At 27.8% G+C, this 25732-nt stretch overlaps 2 protein-coding genes across 2 annotated transcripts; one reads left to right on the forward strand and one right to left on the reverse strand.

Annotated features, from left to right (window-relative positions):
* The first annotated feature begins 11854 nt into the window (after positions 1 to 11854).
* On the forward strand, positions 11855 to 18754 carry LOC145841912 (monocarboxylate transporter 14-like). Its single transcript, XM_082949212.1, has 8 exons — positions 11855 to 12081; positions 14002 to 14145; positions 14520 to 14683; positions 14955 to 15159; positions 15455 to 15593; positions 16681 to 16819; positions 17068 to 17281; positions 17602 to 18754. The coding sequence occupies exons 1-8, from the start codon at positions 11877 to 11879 to the stop codon at positions 17784 to 17786; spliced, it is 1395 nt and encodes a 464-aa protein (XP_082805338.1). The 5' UTR covers positions 11855 to 11876; the 3' UTR covers positions 17787 to 18754.
* Positions 18755 to 20820: 2066 nt separating this feature from the next.
* Positions 20821 to 21180, reverse strand: LOC145843184 (E3 ubiquitin-protein ligase RNF181-like). Its single transcript, XM_082950643.1, has one exon. The coding sequence runs from the start codon at positions 21178 to 21180 to the stop codon at positions 20821 to 20823; it is 360 nt and encodes a 119-aa protein (XP_082806769.1).
* Between the last annotated feature and the right edge of the window lie 4552 nt (positions 21181 to 25732).

A 25732-nucleotide genomic window follows, 5' to 3' on the forward strand; every position in this document is an offset into this window, starting at 1 on the left:
TTATTAGTTATAGAAATGTGTTTGATATAAACATAGTTTTTGATATTTGAATGCCTCAATACTTAATATAAAATTAATTCAATAAGTTATCTTTGAATTTTAAGTTTAATGCATAAAAGTAGACGAAAAACAATTTTATTTACATTACTATAGATAAACCAAGTTCAAACAATAACTTTTGTAAGAAATAACATTAAAGATTTGTTCTTTTTTTATTTTTAACTATTAGTTTTTGATTAGGGGTCAGCTATAGTTGTAAGGTTTTCAAGTTTTTTAATTTTTGTAAGTCACATTGTTACTTATGCATATGAAGTATTATTAATGTACTGCTCTATTATTATCATAACATTTAAACCCTATACCTAACCTTTTTTGAACCGAATTCGTAATGACCCAAACATATAACAAATAAAACAAAACAGTTTAAATAATTATACCTCAAAACTGACAGAAAATAAAATTTTAGCCAATTAGACTTGATTTCGCAACCTACCAAGATCAAATTGAGTTTATTAATATATAGTTTACAATTTAAAAATGATTAGAACAAACGAAATTTTCATGATAAATTTAAATTAGGTTATTCATAATTTTATAATTTAAATTACTCAACAGATATAGTATCTGTATAAATTATTTACAATAGTTATATAATGAAATAAACATTAATATAAGATGTAACGTTATAAGGCGTTAAATCCTGGAGATCCTGATAAGCTAAGCTTATCGGAATGTATATCACAGATGTTCTTGTGCTAAAACTTTATTTCGACTAACGGCGTTTCACTGCTCTCAAATAAATTTAAGAACAGATCTACGGAGTCTATAAAATGTTAACACACATTAGAAAAAAAGCAGAAAAAAGCATGTATAATTATTTATAGTGTTTATCTAGGTAGTAACTATAAATGGACTTTATGGTTTAAAAACAAAGTTTGGGATAAAAGCGTAAAATTATAAAATTGTCTACAAAAAAAATAAATTTAATAAAAGTAGGCACCAACCTCAAAAAGCTCTAAGAATAGGCAAATTTTAAAAATGAAAATTAAATTGAGTTGTGCAGAAATGTTACGTCATAATAATTTTAACAAATTATTCAATAATTTATACAGCTTGAAAACATGAAGTATTAAACTTGCAAGAATATGTAAGTTTTGTGAAATAAATTAGTACATAAATAGACAGAGTTATTTAAAGTAGAATCGTCGGTTATGGGGACAGATATTCGATAAATCTTGCCGCTTATTCAGAAGTAGGTCTTTATCTTCTGCTGCAATTACTGCTCTTTCTGTATTGCAAGTTGGGCATTAATGACATTAAAGGATGGCATTAATGACATTAATGGCATATTAATGACATTAAAGATATAAGCTATAATGATAACTTTAATATTAATGATAATGAAAATATCGATATCAATAATACTAACAATAATGTAGATTATAATAATCAACGTATAACTAGAAGTATTTCTAAAATGATAAAAGAAAACTTAGAACAAGTAAGTGATAATAGCGCTAAAAGTTTAAGCAAAATGCATAACAATAAAACTATAAATAAATATTCAAAACCAGCTAACCCTAATAGTAATAAGTTAAGTAATATGCCTAAAACATGTAATTGCCGTAAATTAAACAAAGATAACTGCCCATTAAAAGGTAATTGCTTAATTAAAAATGTAATTTATAAAGTTAAAGTTGAAAGTAAGGGCCCAGATAAAATTTATATCGGAAGTACAGCAGGTAGTTTCAAGGATAGATATGCTAATCATAAACATACTTTTAAAAATATAAATAAAAAACAAAGCACGCGTTTATCGGATTATGTCTGGAGCTTTTTTCACAGGTACGGTAAAAGGCCAAACATGGAGTGGAGTATTGTTTCAAAGATAAAACATACATCCAACGGAGTAAGTAGAATTTGCCCAACTTGCAATACAGAAAGAGCAGTAATTGCAGCAGAAGATAAAGACCTACTTCTGAATAAGCGGCAAGATTTATCGAATATCTGTCCCCATAACCGACGATTCTACTTTAAATAACTCTGTCTATTTATGTACTAATTTATTTCACAAAACTTACATATTCTTGCAAGTTTAATACTTCATGTTTTCAAGCTGTATAAATTATTGAATAATTTGTTAAAATTATTATGACGTAACATTTCTGCACAACTCAATTTAATTTTCATTTTTAAAATTTGCCTATTCTTAGAGCTTTTTGAGGTTGGTGCCTACTTTTATTAAATTTATTTTTTTTGTAGACAATTTTATAATTTTACGCTTTTATCCCAAACTTTGTTTTTAAACCATAAAGTCCATTTATAGTTACTACCTAGATAAACACTATAAATAATTATACATGCTTTTTTCTGCTTTTTTTCTAATGTGTGTTAACATTTTATAGACTCCGTAGATCTGTTCTTAAATTTATTTGAGAGCAGTGAAACGCCGTTAGTCGAAATAAAGTTTTAGCACAAGAACATCTGTGATAAACATTAATATATTTAGATTAGGCTGTTCATAGATTATAATTTAATCTAAATTTGTCAATGTTTATTTCATTCTATATAAAAATCTGTCTGATACAAAACCAAGGAGATTTTATAAGGCAAAAATATTTTTTCTTTTTATTAAAAGTTTTAGCTAGTATAAAATTAAGTTTAATTTAACTAGTATAAAACTAGTTAGTTATAAACTTTTTAAACCGAATGGTTCGAAATCAATCAGGGTCAGCTAACTATTTTATTTTTAAGTGATGATAAAACCAAGGAGTCGGTAGCCTTTTATAAGGGGAACGGGTCAGAAAAGCACGGGTGACACTTTAGCACGGTGTGACACTTTAGCACGGAGTGACACTTTAGCACGGAGTGACACTTTAGCACAGGGTGACACTTTAGCACGATGTGACACTTTAGCACGATGTGACACTTTAGCACGGTGTGACACTTTAGCACGGGGTGACACTTTAGCACGGAGTGACACTTTAGCACGGAGTCACTTTAGCACGGGGTGACACTTTAGCACGGGGTGACACTTTAGCACGGCGTCACTTAAGCACAGGGTGACACTTTAGCACGGCGTCACTTTAGCACGGAGTGACACTTTTGCACGGCGTCATTTTAGCATGGAATGACACATTTGTTTATGCTTATATGTTATATTGAAAAACATAAGTAAACAAACCTAATTTGACCATTCTACTTTCTTAATTAAAAACTATTTAAAAATTATTTAAAGAAAAAAATAAAACAAAGAAACTTTGACAAGTCTGACTGTGGATTCGAGAAATAGAATAAGAAATCACTTAAATTATTTTGTTAAATGTTTAAATTTTAGTTCTTTTGTACAATTTATTTTCTTGCTGAAGTTACATCACAGACGATGTTTATTTTTTTGTCCGTAAAATGCCAAAATTGCAGAAATAAAGAGTTATAAAACTAAATAAACTTTAGATTAATCTAATATTTCACGAAATTATAATTTAATGCACTATTTATAGTATTAACATATTTTGGTAAGTGTCAGTTTTTTTAAATTTTAAGTTTGATAATGTTTTTATTTATATTATTTTGAGCACACACAAAGTTTAAAAACACTTAAGTTTTAGCATAATGTTTTAAAAGTTCATTCTTGTGTGTTTATTTTATAGTTTGAATGAGTTCCACTGCCTCAAGTTTCACCGTGCTAAAGTGAAGCCGTGCTAAAGTGACGCCGTGCTAAAGTGTCATCCCGTGCTAAAGTGACACTCCGTGCTAAAGTGACGCCGTGCTAAAGTGTCATCCCGTGCTAAAGTGACACTCCGTGCTAAAGTGACGCCGTGCTAAAGTGTCATCCCGTGCTAAAGTGACACTCCGTGCTAAAGTGACGCCGTGCTAAAGTGTCACCCCGTGCTAATGTGTCACCCTGTGCTAAAGTGTCACTCCGTGCTAAAGTGTCACCCCGTGCTTAAGTGTCACACCGTGCTAAAGTGTCACCCTGTGCTAAAGTGTCACACCGTGCTAAAGTGTCACCCCGTGCTAAAGTGACGCTGTGCTTTTCTGACACCTACCCTTTATAAGACGCGAATCAACTTTATTACAAAAGTTTGATTATAGGCCGATTTAAAAATAAAGTTTTTTACGGTCGAAGTTGTTAAAATTATTTTGTAGAAATAAATAAAAAAAGTTCTACTTAACTTTTGTTAAAATAGTTGATAATAGTTACTAAAACTAAAATTTCAACTAGAGTGCACGACTATTTAAATTCGCACAACTCAAATTCCGACAGTTCAACTTCTTGATGATTTATAAGTTAAATTTTTATAGTTTTAAGAAACACAATTACACTGTTTCACCGCAAAGCGGATTTTCAAACTGTAAATCTTAATCAAGTATGATTAGAATCATATTGATTCTAATTATATTGAATGATGTTAATCATGGTTAGAATCATGAATAGAATTTTTTTAAATTACTAAAACTCAAAAAGTAGTTTATATTTAAAAATAAAGTGCGTATATATTTCTATTTAATTCCTACAAATACTTTTTTGCATTCGAATTTTTTAATATTTTTTGAGAAAAGGCTAAAATAAATTTTGAAAATTAGTATTTTTGAGTAATTCTTAAAATCATTGTTTAATAAGAACAACTTTCCAAAAACAAAAAAAAAGTTTTTGTAGATGATTGTTTAATCTACAAACGTTTTTTTTAATCTTATTATTTGAGTTGCAGCCTTTCAAACACATTTAGTTTTTCTTTATGTTGGAATTCGAATTGTTCAAACTTGAATTGCTAGATTTTAGTACAAGTTAATTATTTTCCTTTGCTTTAAAAATGGATGTTTTTACCTGAAAAGTACAACGCCGGTTGAATTAGCTTACCCGTACAATCTGTAAAAAGTTGTATTGAAACAAATTTCAATTTCTTTAACTTTAGTTTTTACCTTTAGTTGAAAGTTACATACTGCTAATTGCAGACTATTGTTTAAAATCAATACTGCTAAAAACTACTTTGTTAAAAAAAATGTAATCTACACATATTTTTAGCACCTGTTTTTAAAATATACTTTTTGTAGCTTATAAATCAAACTGTCCCAAGTTGCTTATATAAAAAGTTTTAATAAAAGTAGTTTACCTTAAAATATCCAATATTCAAAACATGAATTTAATAGTATTTTGGTTGATGTTGAATGGAAAAGAAGTAAAAGCATAGAAGAGATACAAGTTACATAAATCTCCAGTAAGTTAAAACATTTTCTGCCAACAAACTTTATTAGAAAGTTACTTTTATTGGAATGTTAGAGTCAAGTGAATACTTTCTTTTTAAATCACCACTTTCCACCTGAAGTTAAAAAAAATATATTTAAATATGTTTTATATATGTCTGTAAATGTTTAGTTAACTTAATAAGAGATACTTTGCGATTGTTTTTATTAAGTGAGACTCGATAAAATTGTATCCTAAATAATCATCAGTATAATGAATTTGTTATAAAACAGAACTGTTTTTGTTTGCTAGCATCTTTTTATTCTTAATTAAATAAAAATGCTTTGTTTAAATTGATATGAATTTTATTTTGAACAGAAATAAAGCATTATTTATTTCTTTTATACTTAAACAAAATCATACAGGTTTTCTTGAGCTTAAATAACTTTTCAGTAGAAATTTTATTATAAGTTACGATTGATTTATTTTTAGTTTTACGAAAACAGCTTTACTTTTAAATACGTTATGAAAGTTTATATCTCAAAGTGTACTCATAAAACTTAAAAAAGAAACTTTTAAAGACATTTAATCAAATGTTTTTGTATAACACTATAGAAAAAGGAATTTTATTTACAAAACATAGATAAATAAAGTTCGTACTAAAAATAATATGAAAATTAATTTAATATTGATGTTCGGTTCTTTTTTGACTTTTGACCATATTAGTTTACTTGATTAGAAAGAACAATTTTGCATGATATATTTAAACCAGGGTATTTATACTTTTGCAAGTTTGAAATTACTTAACAGATATAGTTTCTGTATAAATAGAATAACGATTTCAACTTTTAGAGTTGGTAACACATTCCTGTTAGAAATTACTTCAAAAAAATAGTTTGTAAAAGCATGTTAGCTTATAAAAAAGTAAAACTAGGACAGTTTTGAATAATAAAAACTAGAGATATAATGATTTTTAGAGATAAACTCTTTGTTTGTAGTTACTGTATTGAATAAAATTCCCATTTTTCAAAGTTGTAAACAAGTTATGTAAAAGAATTTTCTAACTTTAAAAAATGTTTCTTTTCTTCTACTTATACTAGATACACAAAGATGTATAGTACTAGATACATTTTAGGTAAAAAACACTGTTTTGAGTTAGATTCAAGTTTTGTAAAGTGCAATCAAACTATCATTACAAACATTCTGCTTCAAGTTAGTAAACAGTATTCTAAATTGGTGTGTTGGTTAAATGTACATACATTAAAAAAAACTTCGCTTTAAATTTCAAAATTACTTTTTATGCAATGTTGTTATTTCTTACGTTATGTCTTTTCAGGTAAACTGTTTTTAAACGACATAATTAAACAAAATGAAAAAAAAAATTAACTCCGGCTCTCAACGAATAACCAGAAGGGAAAGAAAAATGCTAAAGGCGGCCAGTTGGGCACGCTCAAGCGCGCCACCAAGCAGAAACCGCAGAAGGGAGCGGAACAGTAATTGGGAGTCGGAGTTGGAAACTAAGCACAGGAACCTATGGTACGACCAGTATGAAGACCAGCAGCCGTTTGAGTTCCAGCTAAACCAAGGCAACCTTCAACAGTATCAGAAGATAAACAAAGGCTTGAGCGAAGAACAACTCAAGCAGCTTCCGAAATTCATAGCGGATGATTCTACAACTGAAGAGGATTGTGCAATATGTTTGGAAACATTTGAGAAAAATCAGTCCTTAGTTGTACTGATCTGTTGTCACGAGTTCCACTACATATGCTGTGTGAGATGGCTTGAAGACAAGAAAACTTGCCCGATATGCAGGTGCGATCAGACGAAGTAACAATGTTATTGTAAAAACGAAAGCGCCGCTGTCTTTTAAAGTTTTGACGTGTATAGTGTTGGTTTAGAAAGTTGATTTAGTTTGTATTATTTCTCCCATTCTTAGCTTTTCTCATGCTAGCTATATGTTATAGATTTTGAATTTGTTGTGCATTTATACGATCAGACTTTGAATATTTAAAATGCTGATAAGCTCCACAAAAATAACATCTTGCATTATATTTAGTGGCTTTTCATAAACGAAGGTGTTTTTATGTAAACATTTTTGGTGTTATATTAATTATAAAAGTTTTTACAAATGCAGAGTTTGTTCGAAATCTATTATAATTTTTATTTTATCTAGGTATTGTATTCATATTTTCAAATTAAACCACATCATCAATAAAAAATGAAGAAAATAAAAAGTTAATGAGTATTGGTATATATTTTAGATAAAACAATTAAGAATATAAGTTAGTTGAAAAACTTGGATAATTAATATTTACTGGTTTATTCCTTGTAATAGTATAGACTTAAATATCGACTATGGATATTTAAAAGACCTAGTAAATACTCTTTACTTGGCAGATATGTAAGTTAAACCATTCTAGCTACATTAAATCCTTAGATACAAGTAAATTAGTATTTAAAACAATAAATATTACAATTTTATAATCTTAACTAAATTTTCCTGAACATTATTAGAAGATTAATTTTCAGTTTTTTAGTTAATTAGTAAAGTAATACCTACGAAAATCTAATGTTGAAATCTGTCTCCATGTTTGAGTCATAGCATTTGTTTCACAACATTTTATTTTCTCTTTTCTTGCTGTTAAAATAGTATTTTTAGACTTTTAATAGGTTAGTAACAAGCGTTGTTGGTTATAAAGTTTTGAGTGTCTCCAGTCCATGAACCTTAGTTTACCTATTAAATACCCAATGATTTTGTAAATATAATTATATAAAACCTTGTAAAGTATATTTCTATGTTTGATAGAGCCATCCAAAGAATAAATCTCAATTTTATTTTGAAGTTTTTAAGTTTTAAACTTATATATTTTTTATACAAGGAAGGTGATTTTTTTTAAATTGCGCTTGAACTTTTCGTCATACTACCTCAACAAATAAAAATACACTCTGTTAATTATTCTGAAAAAAAAAATCATTAAAGTTAGTTTTCTTTTGTAAATTTTTTAACTTTAATACTAGTCTAAAGTTTAGTGTTTAATTCTTGATCAAATGTCTTTTCTAATAGCTTACTTTATTTAAAGATCGTGAAAAATTTTACTTGAAGAAGAAATGAATTGAATTAAAACAACACATAATAAATTATAGGTGTATAAATTTATTAAACAATAGTAAATAAGTTTAATAGTAAATAGACTGACCTATATTAATCTATTGAATGTTTTTTTTTCTGTTTTTTTTAACTTACATAAATATTTTTAATTTTGTTTATGTTAAGTTAAACATGCTTTACTTTTAAGTAAACTGTTTATAAAAAAAACTTGAAGTAGTTCGTTTTTGATTTAACTATTACTTACATAATTTTTGGGTTTTTAAACGTTATATATAACGTATGATATTTAAATAGGTATATATAATTTATATAGAACATATAATAAAAATATATAGAAATACATGTGTTTCAACAGTATTTTTGTTTTTCATATCTAAAAACATATTTATGATTTTAGAACAGCTGAGGCTTTAGTAAGTGTTTCGAAAAAGAGATTATGTCCTAAGTAATTTCTAACAACACATTTAAAAACGTTTAAATACTTGAAAACTTTTTGTAAGTTTTTATAGCAGTTTAGTTACAGAATTATTATTTTTTAAACAATAACTGTAAAAAAGAAAGGCTTAAGAAAATTTGAATTTTAAATTAGTAGTATCAAGCAACAAGTTAAAGTAGATAAACGAAAAAATTATTTATACTCTGGACAAGAAATGTATTCAAAATGATGAAGCTAATTAAATTTTGAAATGTTCAAAACAACTAAAAATTTAAAACATGTTATTATCCTCCGATATCAGTATGGAAGTGATGTTTATTAAATTTATTCTAAATTTCCAACCGTTTTATCCGGCTTAAATTTCCAAATAAACCAACTTGTGGCGCAGTAATGCAATTGAAGGTCATAGTGGTTTTATTGTTGAGCTTCTTGAAGAAGATTTACTAATGTCAGCCGCTTAAAGGTTCATTATACAACTACATTGTGCTGAAAAAAGTATTGCTTTGTAATAAAAACACAGTTTGTGTTTTTTCAGTTCCAAGCAAACTCATTATAGAACGTAAAAAAACTTTGAAAATCTCTTAATCGACACAATTTTTGTTACCCCTAATTGCTTTGTATACCTTTGACTTAAACTTGATGTTTTCAAACCTTAAATGTGTTTTTTTCTTGTAAGTATTACCGGTAATTTTTTTTTACCAAACCGTAAAAAACAAAGCCTTAATTCTTTTTTTATTAGATAAATGTTTTAAAACATTTTAAATCAAAGTTGATTAAGAATTGTAGTTATCGTTTATATTAGGTAACAATAAAAACATTTTTTTAAGTTAATTAATGTTACTGTTTCCAAGTAGTGACGAATTTGCTTTTTTAATCACAGAAAAAACAAAACTTTTTACTATCTACTAACACTTTTAGTGCTATTGAGGCTTGTATGACGAATTTCCGGAGCACTTGAGTACAAACCACGTGCTTTGAAACAAAACATTTGTATAACCGTTCGGCCAATAAAAATTGAGCAAAGTGAGCAGTGACGTAGATTGTAGTAAAACGATATTTGATTTCTGTTTTGCTTATCAATAAAAACTCATTGCTTATTGAATATTTTAAAGTTATTTCAGAAATATTTTGTTTTTATTGATAGTTTAATGTCAATATAAAAACAAAATAGGTAGTTACAACGCTAAATTTATTTTTTATTATCGTTTTGCATTTTTTTTTTCCAAAAAAGCGTAGGGTGTTCACCATTGAGAAATATTCAAAATATATTGAAAGTAAGAGAGTTATCTATTTTTATTTGGTTTTGAACCTATTGATTCTTTTTTTCACTAATCGATTGATACTGTAGGTGCAGTAAAATAAAACTTAAGATATTTTCTTTTCAAAAACTAAGTAAATATATGTGAACATATTTTCCTGTTTGTAAATGTTTAAGCTATATCTAATTAACTTGTTTAAAAGTGTACTTATTAAAATATTTCTGAGCTTTGTTTTTCATAAAGTTAACTTTTCACTTGTTTTTATTATTTGTGTAGGTATGTTTGAAAAAATAATTGATAAAAAAACAACTGATGCTTTAAGAGCTTGTAGGTGTTTAGGCATTTAAAAATAGAGTAACGAAGATAAATATAAGGAAACTTAATTAAATTTCAAAAACTATCTCGACCAAAGTCAGTTACTTGTTTAAAAAAACAAGATTCTTTTTTAGTTTCACGACTTTAAATAACATGTATATGAACATGAGTTTTTTTTTAAGTAAAAATTTGAAAAGGTTAGTTTGAATTTAAGTATTTGACACAATTGAAAAAACTAATAAAAAATCAATTATGGTTCAAAACAGTCTAAATGCCAGAACGCCTGCATTGAGAAAAATTCCGAGCGCTTAATGTCATTCCAAACACCGAAGTACACAAAACACTGCATTGTGTTACGTCATAATGAAAACTGCGCTAGCAGGGAAAAGGAGATAAAATTCCTAATGCCTCGGTGTTGTTGTTGGCAGTGCTACCTCTCAATTGAAAACCTTTTTCTTCTGCAACGCTGCTCAATTATACATGACCGAAGCGCGAGGAAAAATTAAACATTGAGCTTGGCTGTGAGAAACGTTCGGTTTTTAAACTAATGCGTTTTTGAATGTATTTAAAATGTAGTTATTGACTTTTTTTTGAGGTTTTGTATGAAATAAAGACTAATAAACACAGTTATTTTTAAAATGTAATGTTTTTACACATCATTAAATGTTAGTTATGAAAATTTTTTTTTTTTAAATTTCTTGTCAGCGTATTTTATGTTGTATAACATAAGCCTTAAATCAATCATGGAAAGCTTTTACACAAATAAGTATAAAACTTTTATTGTAAAGAACAGGATGTTATTTTAAACAAAATAAATTTTACTTTGGTGTTCAGATAAGTATGCTTTCTAAGTTTAAAAATTGTTTTGTCTTTTACAATTTTCGTCTATACGCTTTAATATTACTAAGCAAAGTGTTTTTAGTAACAATTAGTATAGTAACTAATTATGTTTATCTATTAAGCATAAGCTTATGACTCTTAATGATGCAATGTGTAGAATAAAATTACTAAGTTTAAGTTTACTATCACGTAGATTTCATACGTGTTAAAAAGTGTATGCTTTTTGTAAAAAAAAACGTGTTTATTTTTAGTTAGCTTAAAATTTATGTGTTTAACTTTTCAAGGCTGAGCTTAAGTAAGATTTTCTTAACATTTAAAAAATTGTATATTTTATAAAACTTTGAATGTTTAAAACTTAAATATTTTTTGTAGTTCTTTGAAACTACTTTTTTGTTTAGTAGATTATAACTATAAAAACTTCATACATTTTTTAGACACCAGTAGTTTAAAAAAAATATTTGTTGTATTGTTTTAGAAAGGTTTGTTGTAGTTAAGCGTAAATATACCGCTTTAAATTATTTTTTTGCAAAATTGTAAACCTTGTTGCAGTTTTATTTTGCTTTTTAAAAGACATTATAAAATCTGTGTGTCACAGTTCAGCAACTATATTTGTTTATAAAATACAAATTACCCGTTTTTCTAATAAAATACTTAAGTTTAAATATTTGTTAAAGAAAAAGCAACAAAAGTTCTAAAACTTTTTCAGCAAAATTTTCAAACTGATTTTCACCAATGTCGCCTGACAACCCGGAAAACTCGGTGGGTAATCACCGTTTGGTGGTGCTCTTCTGCGCCTCCCTGTGCAACGCCCTCACGTGGGGAACTGAGTATACGTGCGGGGTGCTGGTGTCTTCCTGGAACAGGGAATTCCCCTACACATCACGTGCTTTCGTGGCCCTCGTTGGCAGCCTGCCGGTTGCCATTGGGTGCGGGTTAGGTGAGTATTGTTGTTGAGAAAATTATTATTTTTTTTCAAGCTGACAAACTTTGTGTAGATTAAGGTGTTAGTGTTTTACAAAAATTTAATTTGGCTTTAACTGCAGTTGAAAGGTGATTTATTTTCATTAAAATTGGAACAAATAAAGTAAACTTTATAAATAGTAAGTAAAGATTGTACTTTTTTACGTTAAGAACCTAAACTATTAAAATTACTCTTATAATTGAGTATCAAACTTTAACTTTTCTAGTTTTTCAGTTAAGTTTGTTACGTGTAGTACAACAGGAGTTAGTTTGCTTTAAAACAATAAAAATGTTTTTTTTGAAAGTTTTTTAAATTAAATTGTTAAAAGGTTCACAAAACAATGCTTCAAAAACAAAGTTTAGGCTATATAAAAAAAAAGAAGTTTGTCAAAAATCAGTAGTTTTTTTTTCAATAGTATTTCAATTAAATGAAAATTTAAGTTCTTTAAACTCGAGTTCAAATATTTCAAGAGGCTATAGCTTTAAAAATGATAGTAAAATCAACTAAAAACAAACAACTAAAATATTAATATTAACTGATAAGTGCTTTTGATAAAAACGAATTACAAAACATGTTTTACTAGCTTTAAATATTTATGAAAGTCAAGTTTTTTCTGTTAAACGTTTAAAAAAATAATTTTTCTTTTAATACTTTAACACTGTATATGTGTCTAATGAAAATGTTTATGTGAACTTTTCTAATTGTATAAAAACAATAACAAGGAACTTTTAATACTGTTTCACTTGTTTTTGTTAAATATATTTAATATTTAATTTTGAAATATAAAAAATTAAAAAACTTTAAATATTTTTACTACAAGTTTGCAAAAAAAAAATATAAGCACCTAACTTTTTAAACAACGATTTAATGTTTAAAATTTTACATTTAAAACTTTTAAACTAAGTTTGTGGTCGATCTTATATTCATCAAATACGTTTAACTTGAGTGTGGTAACGTATTGAGAAATGCAAGTTCTGTTCCAAACGGCTGAACTTGAATGGTTTTAGATTGTTATGCAACAACCAATAAAAACATTAATCTCAAGTCAATTAAGTCCGTTATAGAATATTCAAATTATCTTTTCAGTTTTAACTTTTATTTATTGTTTACAACTTATTTTTTTCGACTAAATTGTTAAAATTTTAATGTCGTTTATTAAGTTTATCGAAGAGCTAAGTAGTACTTACATTTAAAGAATTTGTAACATGCAATATCTTCGGAAACATATAAAGCTATTATATTCTTACTCAAAGAGTTTTGCTTCTGTATTATAAAAAATTGTTATCAAATAAAACCACAAATAAAATCTTTAAAACATTCAAATTAACTTTAAGTTGCAAACTTGTCATCTTTAACGTCAAAGACTTTATAGCAAAATGTTAAGGCGTTTCAAGTGAGCAAACACAATACAACTGAAGCAAAGTTTTGCCGATTTTTGATTTGAAAAAACATCGAAACTAAATTAAGACTAGGTTATTTTCAAAAAAAAAAAACAAAAAAAAAAACAATATTATTATAGAATAAGATAACTTTAAGGTAGCAGGTAAACTAAACGTCATTATGCAATTTTGTTTTGTCGCTTGATTTTTGTTATAATTGTGTTTACGTTAATTATAGTTTATCTTTCTTAAAATTACTAAAATCTAATTAGTCAACTAATTACTTTTCTAAAACTATAAAGAATGTTTGTCCGTTGCAACTTGTTAATATGTTTAACTTTTTACTTGTGATCATCGCTCTAGCGTGAAACAATTGTTAAGTAATAAAATCAATCTAAATTTTGTCATAATTGTATAAAGGCTCCTTAAGTGTGAAGCTCTCTAGAAATTTATGGTTAAAACTCCAACATAAACTAAACAAATACACACTAAAACTGAACCGAAAGTTTTATTTCAGGGCCCATTTTCGGCATGATAATCCAGAGGTTCGGGTACAGGAGGTCAACGTGCTTCGGGGGACTGATCTGTTTCCTGGGCTGGACCATCAGCTGCTTCATGACCAGCCTCGAAGGACTCTTCGTCACGTTCGGCATCGTGCTAGGTTGTGATGTTTTTTTTATTAGTTGAAAGTTAGTGTAAGTAGTTTGGAATATATTTACTTTTACACAAACCTATGGAACTTCTAAACTGAGTAAAACAATTAAAAGAAAAGCTTTTTTTTAATTTTAAAAAAATCAAAACAGTCTTCTGTTGGAATACTTATAACCATAAACATAGTGAAAGACGCAAAGCAAAGATGTTTCATTTACCGAATCGTTAAACTTTGAATTAAATTAAACAAATAAAACTTTAATTAAAAATGTCTTAAATAAATATGACCAAAATGCTTTCTTTGAAAACTAAAACGGCGAACAAAAGCATGCAATTAAACTCAAAAGCAGGTTATTGTTACTTTATTAATTTTTTTTTCAACAGGCTTCGGCGGGGGGCTCGTCAACTTTGCGTCCAGCACCGCGCTCAACGACTACTACGTGAAGGATCGAGTTTTGGCCGAGGGGATTTCCGGAAGCACGTTGTGCGCGGGACTTTTTGTGGGAACAGGAGCGCTGCAAAAGCTCGTTGATTTGTTCGAGTGGCAGGTTGTTGATTGAAATTGAAATATGATTTTTCAAAAGTATATTTTTTTCAGGTTCTAATCAAATAAACGATTGTTTTTTAAATGCTTTAACTCTATTTTAAAGCTTGAGTAATGTAAGTAATAAAAGTTAAGCAGTATTTTCCTAAGCTTTGATTTTAAAGACGTCTAAATTTATGTTGCATTTGATTGAGAAAAAAAAATTGAATTTCCAAAGGCAACTGATATTTTAATTTTAATTAAAAAACGCTTCAACTCAACAAAACAACCAACAGGGAGCGATGTTGATCTTCGGAGCCTTCCACCTCCACATCGTCGTGCTCGGGATGTTCCTCTTCCGCCCCTCCGAAGCTCCCGACCATCCCCTCAACTTCTTCAAAAAAGACTTAATGGGTGGAGAGCGCCAGCACGTGGTCAAGTTCATCGCCGAAGACGTCAACGGCAACTCGGAGCTGCAGGAAAAAGTGGTGACGCACAAAGGTGTGTAAATTTGAAACAATAACTAAAATTGCGTTTGGATAGAACTGCAAAAACTAATCATTTATTAAAAACATTATTGTACCACATGGTATAAACTTTAAATCTCAGCACGACTCATGAGCGTAAACTAGTCTTAATACCCTTAGTTTAAAAACACCAAGTCAAAAAATTTTATCTTAGTATTTACGTAACACTTCCTCATTTTAAGCAAATGTTGCACGTGAAAATTTTTCTGCAAATTAAAAGTTTAAAACAAAAGTATTCAACTAGTTTAATTTTATTAGTACGACCACAGAAAAGAGCTCGGTGGGGGATTTTTTCCGGACGTCGTGGGAGCTGGCCAAGAGGCCGGCCTTCCTGTTTCTTCTGATGTCGGACTTCTTCGGCTGGACCTCGAACTACATCCCCTACGTGCATTTGTACGAGCGTGCAAGGTTGGAAGTTGTTAAAAAATAACTAATAGTTTTTGAAGTGTTTTTTTTTTAATTGCAACATTGTACTGTTTTAATTGGGCAGCTGTAAAATTTGCACTAGCGTACAAAATTGCACGAGGGGAAAAAAATTGCACGAGTGCACAAAATTGCACGAAGATGCTTTTACACGAAGATACTTTTGCATGAAGACATTTTGCACGAAGATGAAATTGAACGAAGGTGTTTTTGCAGGAAGACATTTTCGCACGGGTTAGACTTTTATTCTTTTTATCAATTTAATTTGTTTTTCTTTAATTATTTGTTTTTACTATCACTGTTACCCCTAACACTTACCCTCGTTCAGTGAATTATCTTTATTTTTTCAGTTTATTTTTATTACTTTATTTATATTTTATATTTTTTTTTACTATTATTGTTACCCCTAACCCTTACCCTCGGTCAGTGTCTTTTTATTTTTTATTAAATTATTTTTAGTTTTTTTCTGTTTTTTTTTTTAATTTTTAATTGCTTTTTGAATTTCTTTTACTCTTGTGCAAAAATGTAACTTGGCAAAATTGACTCTTGGTGCAAAATCGTCTTTGTGCAATTTTGTTCCCTTGTGCAATTTTGTGCCCTCGTGCAAATTTGGCTTCGTGCAATTTTCTGCACTTGTGCAATTTTGTTCTCGTGCAATTTAGTAATCTCGTGCAATTTTGTCTTCGTGCAATTTAGACCCGTTCCCGTTTTATTTATATACTTAATGATAAATTTGTAAAGCTTTGACATGTTTTTTTAAATGTGTTTACGAGAATGTCAGAAGATTTTTTTTTGAGGAAAGGGAAACTTTAATGGCAACTATTTTAAAACAATAGAAATGTTTAGAACAAAGGTTGCTTCTATGATAAAAACCTTATGCCTTTTATGTATATTAACTTAAAAATTAAACAAACATGTCTGTACAGTTTTAAAACTCGTAAGAGTAAAAGATTTATTATAGCTTGTTTACTTTTTTCCACAACACACTCAAAGTCGTGTTTTGTGAATCTCCCACAACTAGTATACTGGTTAATACAGTAAAAATACTTGAAATATTAAAAAAAAATCACAGGTTGCTCAACATAAGCAAGGACACGTCTGCGTGGATCAGCTCTTGCAACGGGTTCGGGGGAATTTTCGGCAGATTGCTAATGGCTCTCCTATTTTACAAGTGCAAGGTTCACCCGTTGTACGCATACGGTGCTCTGCAGGTTTAAAAATATAGTTGCTTAATTTTTTTTATCAACAGAATGTAAAGTGTAAAATGTAGAATGTTAGTAAGCCGAAATACCTTTGTTTAGTCAAAACAGCTTTGTGGACGTACCAGTAAGCTATTTAAAAGTTTGAAACTGCAAATATTTTTCTTACAACTTTTGTTAGTCTTTGGTAACAGTAATAAAATGAACATAAGTAGCCTTTCAATATGCTAAATAAATTTTACCATAGTTTTCTCTTTCAGCTGCTGCTAGGACTGGTGACCCTGTTCAGCCCTGCGTGGGACACCCAAACTGGCCTTTTCGCCTTTTCCTCCGCGTTCGGCTTCCTGTCTGGGTCGTACGGCTTCTTGAAGGCGGGGGTGTCCCAGGTGCTGGGCAAGGAGAAGTTCTCCACCTCCTTCAGCTGGTTCCTCATGCTGGAGGGGCTCGGAATCGGGCTGGGGCCCACCATCGGAGGTACTTTCCCTCAGTTGTTTTTTTTTTGTAAACTTTTTGGATTTTTGGTTTTTTTTTAAATAATTAGGTATTTTGAACCGTACAAAGTAATTTTTGTTGCAAAAAAGCAAAAAATAGTCACAACTTCAAAATATGCTCTTTCAACTATCAATTAATTTTTTAGATTTAAATCAAAAAACAAAATAAATTAAGGCAGGTGTTTAAGTTTATTACTAGAATTTAGAAAAAAAAAACTTTTAAACTTTTTCGACTCAAATTTAAGCATTGTTATCTAATATAAACTAGCACAAAGTTTGTTGCAACTGTTAAAACTTGCGCAGGCTACCTGTACTCTGAAACGAAAAGCTACACCTCCACCTTCGTATTCAGCGGCACCCTTTTCGTCCTGTCGGGCTTGGTGGCCTTCTTCAAGAACCACCTGCAAAAGTGCGAGCCTCCCGCCGAAAGCGCGGAAGAAATCGCGCTCAGCGAGAAAACGTACAAGGACACTGAAGAAGCTTGTTAGAAAAAAAATAACTTGTACACCTGCTGACTGTTTGATGTTTTAAAATTTTTGATGCGCATTGCCAGAGTCTTGTTGTTTTTTTATCATAAAGTGAAATCATATTGAAACTGAAACAATACTGTTGTGATTCAAGTTTTTTATGTAGTTTTTTTTTCTAGCTCGTTACATACACATTTGCATTGTCAGTTGCCATTTAAAATGTTTCGAATTTTTCTTTTTTAGAAACAAATGTAACAATTGTGTCTGAGAAGTTTTACTTTGATAATATGGTTTTTATTAATAAATTTTGTACCATTTTTGCATATTTTAATTTAATAAACACTCGTATTTTTAAACTTAAGAAATTATCAACATGAATAATTTTTGCTTTAATGAATAATCAAAGCATAAAATTTATTAATTGAAAACACTTAGTAGAATAAAAATTAAATCTACATTAATAAAACACTATAAAAAACAATTGTTGCAATGTTTTGATACTACTTTTGTAATACGTGGTCAATTACAATGATTAATCAAAATTAATTCTCAATAAAAAACAATTTAATATGTATTAAATTTTAAAAGCTTTTTATCTTTTATTTTCACTTTCACATATATTGCAAAACTTTTGAAATTGTGAAACATTAATGTGAAACGTTAATAGACCTCGTGCGAGCAACATAGATAATTTTAGACTTTAAATTCCAATGCGCTATTGTTGTTTCTTTTAGTTGTTAATTATACCTTTGAGGCAGAAAGTTGTTATTTAAAAAAGTTTTTTTTTTTAATAAACAGGTGTTAAAAGCGCCTTAATTATGATAAAGTGTCATAATTTTCTTAAAAAATCATTTCAAGTTGAATTTTTCATTTAATTTTGTAAAGAGTTTTTAGATATACAGTAAGCACTTAATATAAAAGGTATTTTTTAGTTTGTACGTTTTTTATCTATCCTTCGAAAAAATTAAAACAAATTTAACCTTATTCTTTATGTATCAGCTAGGCATTTTAACCATCCTCTAAAAATAGTAGTTTAATGAAATTTTTGAAATACTTAATAAACTATTACATATAAGATGGCACACACAGATTTAATTTCATGCCAATGTTTACGCTTATTTTATTGAGGTAATAATAATAAATGTTCGTATCACTTACGTGTTATCTAAAATTGTTTTCAAATAGCTTTTATATAAGCTTTAAAATGTTGTACTCATTTAAAACATACAAAAAAAACTGCATTAAACTACTAATTATAAGTGCTCAAAGTCAAAAGAAGATTCAAACTAAGATGAGACTTTAAAAAGCTAGTTTAGTTCTGGTAAACAATTTCAAAAGTAGTTGATATTCAAATTTCTCGGAAAAACGCAACCTTTCAGTATTGACCAATTAAAAGTCAGCAATTATCGCGCACGCGGTCTCATAGTGGCAACAGTGTTGTAACTAAAAGGAGAAAAGAAGCTTGTTTTGCTGCAATTGAAAAGACTGCCGATGCGAAATCACTTGAGAACTAAATCACGAGCATTAGGTTTTATTTTTAGGCTTCCCTGCTCTATAAGATATAAGCCGATCGATTAGCAAAGTAAGTTTAAATAGACGAGCGCTTGAAAACTTTTAGTAAAATCTTGGTTAATACTTGGTAAGATATCTTTGTACCATTTCCTTGGATGCAAAAATTTAAATTAAACTATTTTTTTACTGAAATTTGGCTACATTCCTACCTTTAAATGGGCTAAATGTATACTAAATCTATGAGTTATTCATTGCTTATATAATAAAGTTTAAAAATGTTTAATTTTTATATTAACTGTTTTAATTAATGAATTAATTGCATTTTTTTGCTTAAGTCAGTTTGGGTAACATGTAGATAAACTCTACAAAATAATATCAATTGTGTACGTTGCAGACTAAAACTTTAAAATAATGAAAACTAAACTAAAATTAAATCTTTTATGTTTTTATATAACATTTAAAGTTATAAATTCAAGATATGTTATAAAAAGCCTTTTAAATTATTTTTTGTTTAGGAAGAACAATATCTAATATTCAAAAAAAAATATAGCTAAGTTAAATAAAATTTAAAAGTTTGTAGCAGTTGTCATCCTAAAACTAATTAAACACAAACAAGTTCCTTTAAGCTCTGTATAATTAAAGTTTTAAAAAGCATGTTTTCAAAAACTAAAAATTTTAACTAGATAGTAAACCTTCTAATTAGGTGTTCACAGCATAGCAAAAAAAACAGTAAAGTTAGTACCTTTAGCATACATTTTTAACAGAATTTCGCTGTGAACTGACGCTAACTTTTAAAAATTTATACAAAATAAACATGACAACCTCTTATAGTTTGTTAATTGGAAATTTATAATCAAGCAGTAAATATCATCATTAACGCACTAGTTAAGCTAAAGAATTAATGTTAAAAGGTTTGTAAGTTCTTAAACAAAGAACTGATGAAGTTTAAGCATTAAAGAAATTACTTTTATGATTATCAGGAATGTATCTGGAGGATTTTATAGTCGAAATTGTATCTACAAACTTCAAGCTTTCAATAATAATATAGAAAAGTCTGATGGATTTGGAAATACACCTTCAGTCGGTAAACATTTTTTTTGCTCGAACATTAATAAGTTTAAGCTAAACAAAACAACTTCTCAGTAAATTTATGGTAAGTATTTATATTTGTCCTTCTATAATTTTACAAGTAATGAAGCTGAAAATAGTAAGAATTTGAAGATTCAAGCCCAGCTTTATGAATTTAACTTTATGTTATAATCATTATATGTAAACAACTATTTAAGGCTATATTACATGGTTTATATAGTTAAATTTGCTAAAAATAAACAAACACTAAATCCATTTCTTTATATTTTTTATTCATTCGTAACCATAAATTTTCAAATAATCATTATAAATTTTCAAAAAAAAAAGCTCATTTAAAAATATGCTAAAAGTCAACAGAGTAAAAACGTTGACAACTAAAACAATTTTTGCCAGCAAGGCTTAAAAAAGTTGAAATATAAAAAGGTATTCGAAACGGCCGATGAGCTTATTGGTTTCACTGATCTTGACTGCAGATAGGACAGATTGGGAGAGATTCCAACCATTGTCTGCAGCATTTGCAGTGGAACACGTGATCACATAACAGTTGTAATAGATACTGATTTTTCTTGTAATTCTTACTGCACATTGGGCATTTGTATTCAACCAATGACCTGTCTGCCCTCAGTTTAGGAAGTTCTTCGAGCAGTTTCTTTTTGCTTAACCCCTTCCGGACTTTAAGCAGCAAGCGGTTTCTCTCACGGCTCACTCTCGGTTGGTAGTTGTCAGCTTGCGCGTTCATTGTCAGCACATCATACTGCACTTTTGCCGAATTCTTGTAGTCATAGCAACCGATCGAACGTTGGTGTTTTTTCATTTTTCGAGTTTTTAGTTAATCCGCCTAAAAACATGAAAATTTACTGGAACATAATCTCAATATATTTTACTCGGTAATTTATATGTATTTAAAACAAAATAAGTAAAAGAAAATTAACTTTTAATGATATAGATCGTCCTTTTCTCACATATTTAATAAATATAATTTTCTTAATTACCATATAAATAAAATTTAAAACTACATTAAATTCATTTTCAGTCTATTTAGAATTTTTCGAGTTTTATATCATATTATACAAAGTGTGGTTTAGATGTGTTTAAAATAAATGTAACATTAAGTACATCGAACAAATTAAATCAAATTTTTTGAAGAAGTTACTTAACCAGAGGTCGGCAGCCTTAATAACTTTAGTGCCAATTTTCCTAAGAAAAATGCTCGCGGGCCGCATTTGTTTAATAAAAAATTCTAATAATCAATAGAAAAATTTAATTTAGATGACAAATATGACAAACTAAGCAACTAATAAAGAGCATCTATTGAATTTAGAGCCTAACTGTAAGTTTTATAGTCTAAAATTATAACTTTTTATATTTTCAAAATGTTTATTTTTGGCTAAAAAGAAGCTCGCGGGCCGCAGATTTTAACTTTAAGAGCCGCATTTAACTCGACCCCTGCACTAACATTGGTTATTAACTAGCTAGCAAAAATAATAAAAATACTTCAATGATATAGAAGAAATTTAATTTAAGCGGTAATATTTTAAACGCCCATGAACAAACTAGTAATAAATGTTACTAGAGTTGTAAAGAATTCTATTTATACCTTACGTGCTGAGGTATAGATTACAAAGTTAATATTAAGAACAGAAACTCAATTACCATATTTTGTTGTTTTTTAATCAGATAAACGAATCTGGTCAATTTAAAAAAAGAGTTATATATCAATGCTAAAATAAGCGCTATGAAGAATTTTTCGAGACAACTTTATTAGACTAAATTTTTGTATTTAAATTGTACTTGTTTGATTTGTACATTACCAATTCAACGGTTTTCACAGTGTGCACAATAGTGTGCATGAAACTTTTTTTTTTGTATTGATACAAAACTTAATTAGATAGAAAAATGTTTAATGTATTACACTTATATTGTCTTTTTCTAATAGAAAAATTAAGTCTTAAACAAATTGATAAATATTGTTAGTTTATTTATAATTTAAGATACTTAAAACAAATAAATGTTCTTTTATGATAATGTATGCTTACTCTAGTCTATTTTTCACAATTTTTCCGAGTATTTTGCTGTGCACAGCTTTTCAAAAGGTTGAGAATTGCTGCTTTAGTCCAATGATAATTTTTATTTAACGTTGTTATGCAATAACAAAGATGTCTTGGTCATAGACTTTCTCTATTATCAGCCAGTACTTTTTTTTTACATCACTACATAAAACAATTTGAGAACTTTGTTTAGTAGTAGTATAGAACTTAGAACTAAACAAACTAGTAACCTTTGTTACTAATTTACTTCGTACACTATTTGTAAGTTATATTTCAGAACTTATATTATTTTTAAAATCGTTTCCTTGAAATATATCTAGTGTTCAGTTCAGCACTAATTTAGTCTGGGTTTGAATATTGCTTATCTTAGTTAAAATTTTTAATGATAATATTTTTTCATTTCGAAATGTAACGAGGTGTAACAAATATAAAAAACATAAAATATTCACACCTTATATTTTTTTATGTCTGCGATAAGTGTTTCAAATACGTTCAATATTTTTTTAAGTTGTTGGTGAGAGGTCTATATTTTTTGATAAAATTTCTTATTTAGTCAATTTTTTGCAAAAAAAAACATAGCTTTAGCGTTTTCTGTAAAAAGTAAAAAAAAAAGGTTTTTAAAGTAAATCAACAATAGTATACTATATAATTTAGAAGCATAATTTTTTTTTTTGTAAGTCACTAACAGCGCACTTATAGGTTAGACGAGTTTTGACACAACTTATTTTATAACGATCTCACAACCATTGCTAAAAATTTCAATTTAAAATGTTGCCATTTGCTTTTATTTTCTGAAAGAAAGTGTTAACCGTAATCAATAAAATTTTGTGAGTTAAAATCTTATTTGTTTAGTAAATATACTCTCTTTGAACATATTAAGATTTAGCCTAGTGTTGTAAATTACTTAAGGTACAAAACATTTTTCAAAGTAATATTTGACTGAGTTGAAGCAAAGAAAAGTTTGATATCTCTTAACTTTTTTTTTTGATAAAAAATCTTACATTTCAATAAGTATAAATAAATAAAAACTAAAAACATTTTTGCAGTTGTATTAAGTAAAAAAAAGAATAAAAAGTAGTGTTTGTATAAGCTATATAATGTTATTACACTAAAATTATCGAACTAGATTAGAAGGTATAGTAACCACATAAAACAGTTTATATAACAACACTTTTTCTTATAATAATCATTTTACATTTTGATTGAAACTAAATTAGTTTATTTCGCTTTTATAACGCTTGTACAACCTAAAGATTACCAGTTTAACAAATATAGAAAAGTTAGTACATTTTTGTATTAGATTATTGTTCTAAATTTCAAACTTGTTAAAACTGGATAAAATTTGTTTTGATAGCAATGTAAAAAATGTGTAAAACAAAAACATTTTTGTTTTAAATATTTAATAGTCCTAAAATATAAACAAATGATAAAGTTTTAAGTGAAAGTTAAAAAAAAAACTACCTTTAATATTAGTAATTTAGATCAGCACAAAAATCCAAAACAAAAACAACTTAAATTGCTTAAATCTAATGTTAGAAAAACTTACAACATTTGTATGCAAAGTCATTTAAATTCCAGTTTAATACAAATTGCTTTTCTAAGGTGACTTTTTTATCAACAACATTGATAAACAATCGTTTTTCTTTTGTGATATCAAAAACTTTTTTAATGATTACATTAAGTTTATAAAAAAGTAAACGTGTTTAAGTTATATAGTATTTAGTTAAATAAGATAAATTTTAGCTTAAAATCTGTTTTATTTCTTTTTAAAGATAAATATATACGTTTCTGATCTGTCTGCCAACTGTTTTCGTGAAGTACGAAAAAAATTGGTATAAAGATTGTACTACAACTCATAAACTTGTAAGGTACACATAAAAAATAAAAAATATTTTTCAATTTAGACTTTTTTTACTTAAAATTATAAACGATATAGTATTAAGGTCAATTCGAAATGTAATACAAGATAGAAACTTTTCCTCTACATTCTACATACAGCAAAGAGTTCCGTATGTTCCGAAGTGTAGGTTTTAAATGAAAGTCCATCGAAATCGGTCAAAGTTTAGCAAAAGTAGTTGATGCAATAAGTTTGTAACAGTTATCATCCATCAGAAACTAAAAACTTTAACTAGATAGTAAAACATCTATTTAGGTTTTCATAGCATAGCATAAAAATCCAATTGCAATATCATTTTCTTATTTCAAAATAAATTTTACCAAAATTGACTATCGCCCCAATTTTTAACTTCTGCTTTAAATAAGCTATACATATTAACACGTAAACAGTACTTTCCATTGTTTAAAGTGTTTAAAAAGGAACAATTTAAACTGGTTTTTGTACTTTAGTATTCTAAAATTTAATTAAACTAAATATTTTAGTTAAGTATCAATTAAGATTATTTGAAAAAAAAATTATAGAAAACTAATAAGCACTAAAGACCTGGAATTTACCAGTCCGTGAAACCATATTGAAGTGCTTCAATGCTATTTGATTACTTTACTGCTGTATTTTATGTTTAGCTTATACCTTTTGGCTTGCAGCCCACCCAGTCTATAAGGTAATTAGTCTCGTTTAAATGTAATTACAGACCACAACTTATTGCCACACTAAAAATTTTACAAAACTTGATCAAACAATCTTTTATTTTAAATTATTCTTTATGATATAAAAAATTTGTTACAGAACAGTACTAAAATGTTTCGCTCATTTACTCGACACATGAACTTTACCTTACTACTTAAAAAAAAAACTTTTACTATTTTTAAACCTAACTTTGTTTTCTAAGTATTTAATATTTACATGTAAACTTTTTTTCAGTTTTTACATTTTATTCTTATATACTTATTAGTTTTATATTCATAATGTAACAAAAGTTTCTCTTCAAGCGAACGATGTTTCTGTGTGTAAATTATAAAACAATTGAAGTTTAGGCTTTGAGAATATCACAAGATAAAAACGCAAGAAAAAATTTCAAAAAAGTATTTAAAATATAAATTTTCACGTCTTAGTTTTACTTCTATTTAGTTTTTTGTCTTTTAAAAATTAAGAAAAGTTTAAACTATAAACAAAAATGATATTTTGAAAATTTGGTAAATAAGAAACCAGTTTTTATTCTAAAGCTAGAGAAGTATTTCATTAAGCACGAAAAATTAGTTTTACTAATAGCAACTAGTAAATACTATAACTTTTTGATTTTCTAATACTTTTCTGTTTTGATTGAATTGTTTTTCAAATTAAATATGTTTTTTATAGTTTAGTTAAGTTTCTTTTAAAAAATATCACTTTTATATTTATTTGAAATAATAAAAATTAGTACA

Source organism: Thalia democratica, chromosome 8 (genome assembly GCF_965202585.1).
Source record: "Thalia democratica chromosome 8, ktThaDemo2.hap1.1, whole genome shotgun sequence".
Lineage (NCBI taxonomy): Eukaryota > Metazoa > Chordata > Thaliacea > Salpida > Salpidae > Thalia > Thalia democratica.

Coding starts and splice junctions, on each gene's coding strand:
- LOC145843184 (XM_082950643.1), bottom strand. CDS start 21,180: ATGAAAAAACACCAACGTTCGATCGGTTGCTATGACTACAAGAATTCG.
- LOC145841912 (XM_082949212.1), top strand. CDS start 11,877: ATGTCGCCTGACAACCCGGAAAACTCGGTGGGTAATCACCGTTTGGTG. Junction 14,146..14,519: donor CACGTTCGGCATCGTGCTAG/GTTGTGATGTTT, acceptor TTTTTTCAACAG/GCTTCGGCGGGGGGCTCGTC. Junction 15,160..15,454: donor AAAAGTGGTGACGCACAAAG/GTGTGTAAATTT, acceptor GTACGACCACAG/AAAAGAGCTCGGTGGGGGAT.